This window comes from Mangifera indica, chromosome 6 (genome assembly GCF_011075055.1).
Source record: "Mangifera indica cultivar Alphonso chromosome 6, CATAS_Mindica_2.1, whole genome shotgun sequence".
Classification (NCBI taxonomy): Eukaryota; Viridiplantae; Streptophyta; class Magnoliopsida; order Sapindales; family Anacardiaceae; genus Mangifera; species Mangifera indica.
The window spans coordinates 20392-30751 of NC_058142.1; the positions used below are offsets into that span (position 1 = coordinate 20392).

General features: G+C 34.8%; 3 protein-coding genes across 4 annotated transcripts; 1 reads left to right on the forward strand and 2 right to left on the reverse strand.

The window, feature by feature from the left end:
- Positions 1-283: 283 nt before the first annotated feature.
- Positions 284-829, forward strand: LOC123218826 (RING-H2 finger protein ATL11-like). The gene has a single exon (XM_044640472.1). It carries the CDS (start codon positions 284-286, stop codon positions 827-829), a length of 546 nt encoding a protein of 181 aa, XP_044496407.1.
- A 4273-nt stretch (positions 830-5102) lies between these two features.
- On the reverse strand, positions 5103-9102 carry LOC123218827 (ATP-dependent 6-phosphofructokinase 2). Its single transcript, XM_044640473.1, is given in 4 exon segments — positions 5103-6324; positions 8160-8392; positions 8395-8724; positions 9081-9102. Coding segments are annotated over 4 exon segments (1407 nt in total). The 3' UTR covers positions 5103-5502.
- A 266-nt stretch (positions 9103-9368) lies between these two features.
- Positions 9369-10158, reverse strand: LOC123219536 (heavy metal-associated isoprenylated plant protein 47). Of its 2 annotated transcripts, none has more exons than XM_044641532.1 (3): positions 10004-10158; positions 9753-9825; positions 9369-9658 (listed from the first exon to the last, which is right to left on the reverse strand). In XM_044641532.1, the coding sequence occupies exons 1-3, from the start codon at positions 10007-10009 to the stop codon at positions 9513-9515; spliced, it is 225 nt and encodes a 74-aa protein (XP_044497467.1). In that variant the 5' UTR covers positions 10010-10158; the 3' UTR covers positions 9369-9512. The 2 variants fall into 2 exon arrangements, with proteins under 2 accessions (XP_044497467.1, XP_044497466.1); XM_044641531.1 differs by having other exon boundaries at positions 9753-9831; positions 10004-10155.
- Between the last annotated feature and the right edge of the window lie 202 nt (positions 10159-10360).

Here is a 10360-nt window from a genome sequence, read left to right on the forward strand (position 1 = left end):
TCTCCTAGCTATCAGGCTCTTATTTAGCGCCAACACTTTGCCTGTTTTTTGGCCCCCTCTTCTCTTTTTAGGCTTTCTCGGATGTGCCTTGCTTCACCTATGGCAGTCCTAAAGAAGAATCAATGTCTTTGGATTTTCAGACTTTCCATTTCCAATCATGGCATTTTATTCTTTCTGTTTTTTACACTCCACGGCTTGCCGTACGTCACTGTGCAGTTCAGAACTGCGCCACCCGGTACCGAATAACGAGTTTAACACACAGGGGCTCACATTCAACCAGAAAATGGCTATTGTCTTGGTGGTGTTGATCAGTGTATTCTTTTTAATGGGATATTGCTCTGCTTACTTCCGACAGTGTTTCCAGCGGCGTTCACACCGTAGCGATGGCGAGCCTTATGCCGTCTTTCTTAGAGGAATCAACTACCTTTCCCGTAGAATTACACGTGGACTCGATGCATCCGTTATCAACACGTTTCCCACCTTTCTCTACTCCACTGTTAAAGGGCTTAAAATCAGCAAGGGCTCCTTAGAATGCGCCGTTTGCCTAAACGAATTTGAAAACGACGAAACACTGCGTTTAATACCCAAGTGTAGCCATGTGTTTCATACTGACCGTATAGATGCTTGGCTAGCTTCGCATCACACGTGTCCCGTTTGCCGCGCAAATTTGGTCCCTCAGCCCGGTGAAATTGCGTCCAGCATCATTCAAGTATTTGACACGGATAGCGGTTCGGGTGAATCGGAATGGAGTTCCAATGATCGTGAGGGAATTTCCCAGGTTGAGGATAGCAGAGACGTAGAATCTCAAGAGGTGAATTTTGCTAATTAATATTATCAAAAGGGCACAGAGGCGTCCTCTTGCATAGTAAAGATATGAAAATAAAATCCCCCAGAAATAAAAAACCAGACACCAATATTAAGCATAATTTAATATTGGAGCCATCTTCTTCTCTAAAAAAAAAAAACAGAAGATTAGCATAATTTACACAAAGAAATAAGTTTAGGCAGTGTAAGTAGCAAATAGTAACACAGTTCTATGCTTTACTTTGTTATAGGAACGGTTCTTTCCAGCGGTTCTCAATTGTTTCAACATTCTTTTACTTGGGAAAAAAGTAAAAAGAAAAGAAAAAAAAAACAATAAAGGGAATAGAGCCATAGATGTCGTTGGAGATTTCAAAACGAAACCCTAGGGTGAAACTGCCATTTTTTAAAACTTAGGCTGAAGGAAAATTTTAGTTTTTAAAGTTTAGGGGGGCAAAAATAGATTGTATTTTAGTTTATTTTTAATATTATGGAGAAAATAACAATTTTACCTCTACCACCGTTAATTTTAACTGCTCATGGGTGGGTAAACGGTATTTTCATAGTTAATGGGGAAAACTTTGAAAATTCAGTATAGTTTAGGTGGGAAATAGTCGTTTGGCCTTATATTAATTAATAAACTAATTGCGTGTCTTAGCAATCAACCAACACAATCATGAAAAATAATTCAAAAAGTAATCAATACTCAAATAATTAAAAAGATGCATTGAAGAACAAAAATAAATCTCACAATCATTATAGTTTTATGGTTTCAAATCCCTTCAACCAAGAGAAAATATTCAACCACTGTAAACCATATTTTTTTCTCTAATCCTCCAATTACAATGATGAATAATTCCTGAGCAAAATAAAAATAAAAGTATATATATTTTCTTCCTACTAAAATCTAGAAATAAAAGTCATTCATAATCTTCTAATCCAACCAAGCAAAGGTGATACATATCTTCCAAAAAAAAAAGGAAAAGATATATATTTTAATGTATATCCTTCCTCCAAAAATATTCTTCCTTATCTATCTCAATTAATTCTCTTTTCTAGTTAATAATTATCTTTTTTCTAGAAAGCAAATCTTGACATTTTATAGACTTTTTCAGCTGATCTGGACGTCCAGATTTAATTTTCTAATTCTACTTTCGTTATTTCTCATGCCCACGCCTAATTAGTATCAGGACTTTTTGTTGATTCATAAATCTGTTTCAGTTTTAAACTTTTTGGCTCAACTTACTCCAAAAAATATTCAAAGCTTCATAAGTGTAAAAGATAAATAATTCCATTAGATTGAATTAAATTTTCACACAACATAAGGGAATTAGAACTCAAAAGAATAACAATTAATGACATTATCAATCGCACCTTTAAAAGTATGATGAACTAGCTTAATTTGCTAGAGTATTTTTTAGGTGAAGAATTTAAAACTGTATTGTAAATTTTGACTAGGGTTTCTTCAAAACCAATACCCAAAACTCTTTTTAAGCTATAGATAAGAAGAAAACTTAGTTTAAGACATGTTTGAATTTGGGGTTGTCCATCTGAAGTAAAGATTATTCAATGATACTTCATTGGTTATCATGAACATAGGAAAAGATATAGATTTTATTACCCATCTCACAATACTAGAGTGGTTGAGTCAATAACCGTTGAATCTCTTGAGTTGGATTCAACAGAGGGTAATTACTCTCAACTATGAAAGGAATTTGAAGAAAGGTTCATATAGTTTAAATCTAATGATTGATGTACATAATGATATTTTATCCATTTCATTTATTGAGCCTAGACAATAGGATTCGAAAAATCTCGTTGAACATTAATCTATTGAAAATGAAACCACTATTGAGATTATTATTTTAAATTCCTCATTGTCCACCTACCTGTGTCTGATATTGTACCTAATGAGCCCACAATCGTGATTCTAATCAAAAGATCATTTAGACAGAGACGACTAGCTAACTTTGATGAGTATCTCTATATTAGTGATTTGATTATGACATTAATCAAATCGTAGATCCTTTGAATTTTATAAAGCCCATTTCTTGCCTACAGTCAGATAAATGGTATAAGGCTTTGAATGAAGAAATGAAGTCTATAAGTGACAATGAAGTATGGGATTTAGTAGAGCTTCCTAATAAAGTTAGACCTACTAGGTGTAAATAGGTTTTCAAGACCAAACAAAACTCTAAGGGCAAAATTAATATATTTGAAATTGGATTTGTTGCTAAAGGTTTTACCCAGAAAGAATGCATAGACTTCAATAAGACTTTTTCCCTTGTGGCAACTGAAGATTCATCACCCCGCACTCCCCACGCACCCACGCACTCAAGTATTCCTTCCTGCGCCTACGCACCTGTAGGACACCTACACAGTTGAGAGGGTATTTTTGAAATTACAAATATATTTATTTATAAAGGTAAAATGACTATAAGTTTGCCTAAAATAGTTTAAGCAGATAAAATTTTACTTATTTTAATTAATATCCCCAAATTTAGAAACATGTTTATAATGTAATATTGGGGCAATGAATTAGGTTTAATCGTCATATTTTAGATGCCCAATATAATAAAAAAGTTTATTTTTTAAAGAATTGCATGTGTTCCATCTCTCAATGAAATTTGAGAACTGTGCCAGCAGCATAATTTCTAATTTTTACATACTAGGGCTGGACTTGAGCCGAGCCAGCTCGAGTTCGAGCTCAGCTCAACTTGGTTCGAACCCAAAACGAGTTGAGCTCTGCTCGGCTCGATCGAGCTCGAGCTGGCTCGGGTTGGCTCAGTATATTTTTTTTAAAAATTTTTTATACAAAACGATGTTGTTTTGATCTATATATATATACAAAACGGTACCGTTTTGATATGAAAAACGAGTCGAGCCGAGCCGTAACAGAGTCGAGCCGAACTCGAACCGAGTCGAGCTCGAGCCGAACTCGAGCCGGCTATTAAAAAACCGAGTCGAGCCCGAGCTCGGCTCGGCTCGAATCCAGCCCTACTACATACAGTATAAATAGGTAAGGTATTTTCTGGTTATAGTTGGTCACTACACCTCTAAGTAAATACATGATTGGCTTGCCTTTTGCTTTTCAAACTTGTAAAAGTAGACACCGTTTTAAAGGCCACCAAACAAGATTAGGATTGCCAGCAATCGCAGTCTGTGTGGCATAAATTGACAGAACACAAAGCATTGGCTAATCAATCTTTTATTTTTTTATTTATTTTTGTTATTATTTTTTTTAATAATACAAAGCAGCAAGAGGGAGATTATAGTCAATCCCACATACAGCAAAGGTCTCTGGAGCCTTTATCTTTCCAGAGTCTTCAATATTAAATAGATTTCAGATGGACACATCATGATAATTTCTGCCGACTTTGCTCTATCTTTGTCCACGTATAAGTAATTTCTACCGACTTTGCTCTATCTTTGTCCACGTATAACATTGCGGCTTTGTAAAGATTCATAAGCCACATGATGTGAACGCCATGGCCCCAGCACAATTCTCATCAATCATTCTTATACGAAAGACAACACCACAATCATCCACCATTGCTAAAAACACTGAAACAATTTCGGAATATTGGATATTTTAATTTTTTCAACAGCCCAATTTATTGATTTAACAAAAATATTGTAATAATATTTTTTTTAATACCTCTATTAACATAATTTATATATCTATCAATGTGGAGAATTGTTTCTCTTTCTCATTAATATTTTAATAAAAAAAATTTCTATAATATAAAAAAAAATTCTCAACTCTAAAAAATAATTAAAATAAGCACATATGATTAAACAATAAAATCCGTCAGAGAAATTCAAAGAAAAGAATTGTTAATCATTATAAACGCTAAGACCTTCAAGATTTTACGTTAAGACCTTCAAGATTTTACGTTAAGACTTTCAAGCTACATGCTCTTCACAGGGGCAGAGACTTCAATTATTAGATTATTTTTTTATATGCTGCTTCAATAATGGATTAACGTTACTAATGGGATAAAATCAAGTGAATTTCAAAAATTTTTTAGATTTGAATTTAAACTTTGAAAGTTTAAAAAGTTTAAATTCAAATGCAATTTAATCTAAAAAATTTAAACTGAAAAATTTTTAAATTCATTTAATCTTATTTAAGATATAGATAAACTTTTTTTCAAATATTAATATCATATATTTGTACATATTCTTTCTCTACAATACATAAAAAAAAATAGTATTACTTTATCTAGTTTTTCAATATTGAAGATAAAAACAGTTTATATATTGCAATATATAAAATAGTAAAAATATTTAAAATGTAATATAAATATATAAATAGTTCTAAATTAAGGCAAAAAATTCAATATCCCAACAATTTCATATTCCTTCCAGGATCCCACCATCTAGAAATTAGAATCTATCTGGCATATGGTTGGGCAGTAAGCTTCACCTAGATGTCAGCTATTCACATTGACAGTAACAAATATATATCTAGTTAAGAAAAGTACCAACCAAACAAAAACATAACATACATTTCATCAACCGTATCTTCTTAACGGCAGCATATTAAAATATGCCCTTTTAAGTCCTGCTATATTGTGATACAATTCAATAATCACACTTTCTCAGCATCCACAAACAAGAAACTGCGCTTGCAAAACCCAGATGCATTTACCGAGGGAAGCGCTTGCCCTTAGATTGTTGTCCAGCTCAAATATTAATTTAGCTCTTCCCAAAATCAGGCTGATTGGTCACAGATCTCACCCATGCCCATTTATGGTCCCTTGTATTAACTTCATGCTCAGCCTGTGCCACCTCTTCCAATGGAATATATGCATAATTTCCATTAATGGGACCACACACAAATCCAGTATAACCTGCCATAACACCATGAATTGCCGAGTGTGCTAGTAGTGTGCAATACATGCTACCCGTAGCATTTGCAGGAACTGCACGTATCATATATGTAGGATCTATGTACTTCACTGTAAACAACTCACCAGGGTGGTCTCTGTCCCACCACTTCTTTAGCTCTGACTTCATCCAGCTACCAACATCTAAGAAAACCAAGTTTCCAGATTCATCCCTCTCTTCTTTCTGAGCTTCAGTTCTCGGTATAATATCCTGCCCAGCTCCTTCTGCGATAACCACTACAGCATGCCCATTCTCTTTCAGCCGACTGTCAAGAAATTCAAACAGCTTTCCTTTCCCTTCCAAGTAAAATTCAGTTTCAGGAATTAGACAGCAATCCACATCACGGCTGCTCAATGTTGCATGGAGGGCTATGTGCCCTGTGCTTCGGCCCATTAACTTGACCAGGCCAATTCCATTAACTGCACTCTCTGCTTCCACGTAAGCAGCACTGATTGCTTGCTGAGCCATTTCTACTGCTGTCTGAAACCCAAATGATCGATCAATGATTCCTACATCGTTGTGAACCGTTTTTGGAATTCCAACAACTCCAACATGCAATTTCCGTTGTTGGATTTCATTGAAAATTTTCACAGCTCCACGAATTGTGCCATCTCCGCCTATGATGTATGCCTGCTCCCGTTTATGGAATGAAGCGTACAGAAATATTTAATTAGCATTAACATTACAATGAAAAAATAAGTAAGAGATAAAAAGGCATTCCATCCACCAAACCTCTGTTTCTGATTCTATTCTCTAGCATGCAGGATGCATATGATATTTGATCAAAAGTTGAGAAGCAGCTGACAGTTACATGCAACAAATATCAAGTAGTGGGATAATTGATTTCAACCCGTTTTCAGACTTTAGATTTTGTCAACAAATATGAAATCACACAAAGCAGGCTGAAATGGAGCCCAACAACTACTTGAAACAAAGTCATTCTTTCTACAGTACTAGTTGCAAGATGGCATAATTGGAACAAAAGCCCAGGAGCGGGCCCTCTGCCAATATTAGCATAAACTAAGCTTTCATTTTGATGCATATGCCAGCAGATAATTCTATTAGAACAAACCTATACTCCGTTGATGTTTCCAATTAAATGTAATCTTCCTTTAATAAGTTAGCTATTGATGAATTTCAGGAGTGAGGAAAGCGCTTCTGACTACAGCCTTTTTAACCATAATCCTTAATTGAATTTGAATTCTTTCTTTGACACTTCTTCCCGAAACGTCAAACAAAATCGCTTTAATGGTAACATTGTTCAACTTATGAAGGAAACAAGTGAAAGGACTCGGAAAACTGCCAAAGAATTTCAAACACAGAGTTCCAAAACAAGAGGGCACCGCGATTCCTGATTATACCATTTATTAAAGTAACCTTATGGATACTTTAATTTCCTAAATGCTAAAATCAAAATTGCAGAAAAATATTAAAATATATGCATGCTAACCTCAGAACAAAACTGCTTTAGACTTTACAACATGTGTAGAATAAAGCACAGAAAGAAGTAGATGAATTCACACTCATATAGTGGCTGGGTCTCTCCTCAAACTAAGTTAAAATGTTTAAGTGCGATGATGGGATGACACAAACTTTTTGCTAATTAATCTTATCAAAAGGGCACAGAGGTGTCCTCTTGTATGGTAAAGATATGAAAATAAAATCCCCCAGAAATGAAAAACCAGACACCAATATTAAGCATAATTTAATATTGGAGCCATCTTCTTCTCTAAAAGAAAAAAAGAAGATTAGCATAATTTACACAAAGAAATAAGTTTAGGCAGTGTAAGTAGCAAATAGTAACACAGTTCTATGCTTTACTTTGTTATAGGAACGGTTCTTTCCAGCGGTTCTCAATTGTTTCAACATTCTTTTACTTGGAAAAAAAGTAAAAAGAAAAGAAAAAAAAAAAACAATAAGGACTGTTTGGTTATGAGTTTTAAAGATTAACTTGGTAATCTATCTTTTATTCCTTTATTTGGTTTATTAGTAATAAAAGATTACAGTAATCTTCTATTACTTATACTGATGTGACAGGTAATATTGGTGGTAATCTGATTACCACCTTCACCTTAGGTATTTAAAGATTACCAAGATAATCTTGATTTTATTATAATTATATTAGTATTTATTAACTTTTTGAGATAAAAATAAATTTATTTTTAATTAATATGACAAATAATATGAAAAATATTTAAAAATAATTATATTCAAAGATATTTAAGTAAAATAATTTACTATTAATATTTTATTATCTTTAACCAAACACAATAATTATTTATACCTATCAAATTTTATCAAACATAGTAATCATTTATACTCAGTAATCTTTTAAGTAATCTATCTTTAAGGTAATCTTTCTATTTTGATAATAAAACATTACCCAAACCAAACAACCCCTAAAGGGAATACTGATTATACAACAAAGCAAAACGCATTAGGCAGAAAGGTAAGGTAATTGCTACCTGATTGAATCCATGATGTTGTATAGCATCAACAATCTTATTGAGATCAAAACCACCCCTAGAAGTCTCCAGCACAGTGCCACCTCTCTTGTGCCATCCATGCACCATCTTAGGATTCAACTCAACAGGCTCTCTGGAATAAAACCCTCTATACCCAGCCTGAATCCCATAAATTTGTCTCACACCATAAAGCTCCCACAACCCCACCACTAGTTCCCTAATCACAGTGTTCATCCAGGACAAAGTCCACCACATGTAACAATGGCAGCCCGGGTAGTTTTGGGGTCATAGAAGATTTGCTTACGTGGACCAGCTCTGAGATAAGCCAAGGGAGGAGAAGGAGAAGAGAATTTCCCAGAGAGGTCATGAACTATCTGACGTAGAATGACGTCTGTATGTGTTATGTAGAAACCATCTAAAGGGTGAAAGAAACTATTTTGATCAAGTGGGTTTGTGTAAGTGTGGAGGTCAGAAAGGTAGTCAGCAAGGTGAGTGATCTTTTGAAGGTTTACAGAAGAGAATGATAAGTTACTGGGCTGTTGGTCAGTGGTGAGATTGGTGGCTTCTGGGAGTGAAAGAGCAATGGTTATTACAGTAAAACAAGCAGGGATGAAGAAATACGGAGGTCTTAATTTGCTTGTAAGTGTAGCTGAAGACAGGTATCGAGATGGCAGTGATTGTGTACGTGGAGGAAGTAGAGGGAAAAACCTGGGATATTTTCTTGACTTTTAATGCTACGTGTGGGAAGTGACTGAAAGAGACGCAAAATCTGACCGCTTGTCCGCCAAACGGGCTTGCCATCTCTAGGAACACTTTATGTGTTGTTGGTTTGATTTACATGACCCATTATTTTGCTCGGCCTGGGCTGGGAAAGCAAACACCGATGCTGGTTTATTATAAAATGTGAACAATATAAATAACCGAAAACATTCTCTTTTTCCATTTTCTAATTCTTAACGTACAATCAAATCACATTAATTTTGTAACATTTAACCTTTTTTGGTAATTCTACTGAGAATGAATATGCAAAATTTGCATTGATTAGAACAGTAGCATCTAGTCATCTTCACTGAAAGGTTTTACCAAGAGCAGCAAATTGCGTGAGCTATAAAAATTTCTGAGTTTAGTAAGGTCCACGGAAGAATATTGACTTGGAGAGGTTTCAGAGAAGCTTATAGGAACGATGCACATGATCATTGGATCAAAAAGTGAAGAACAGACAAAAACAATATTTGAAATTAATAAAAATCTCTCAGCAAAATACAAAAATAAAAACTACATTGCAGTTGTTTCCAGAGAACAGTAGTCAATCTCATTCGTAAAATTGTAAGTGGTAGGTAGGGAAAAAGGTAATTAAGACTTGATTTCTGCAACGCTCATGAGTTCCGTCTGCCCAACCTTCTTCCTCAAGCTGGCAGCCAATTTGACAGCATCAACTCCATCTCCAATCACCACCACTTTATCTTTCTCAGCTCCTTCTAATCCCACGAAGTTAACACCTGGTAGCATGTGCGCATTATTATACCATTAATTAATTAAGAAATTATTTATCCACACAGATCCTGATATATGTATATATAGCTTAATTATTACCTTCTGCCTTTGCAACGACCTTGAGTGCTTCAGTGCGACATTTCTGGCAATTCATCTGTACCTTCATCACAATCTTTTGCTGAGACCAGTCAGAGTATGCGTTACTACAATTATACAATATCATGCAATAAGCCATTAACATTACGGGGTAATTAGAAAATCTCAAGATATATATATATATATATATATATATATATAGAGAGAGAGAGAGAGATAGAGAGAGAGAGAGAGAGAGAGAGAGAGATACGTACCTTCATCTTGGATTAAAGATAGAATCAGGAACTTGGAGACTGCCAATGTTTTGAGACACCAAGAGCTTGCCTATATAAATATGTATCCCTCGGCCTCAGGTAAATGAAAGGTTTCTTGAAGCTTAAGAATTTTTCTTCCGTGGATATTCTGTTCATATTGAGAAGCCCGGCCCGCGTTAAGACCGAGTGAATGCATAACTATTATAAACCTTCCTTGACAAGTTGAAGCATATGAAGCCATTCACGAAAAAAGGAAGATAATGGAAGGTACAATACTGACGTACTCAAAGGTTGAACGTTGAGGCTACAGGCTGTGACGATATGGAAAAATTGGCAGTCTCATGCCAGCTGTTGTCC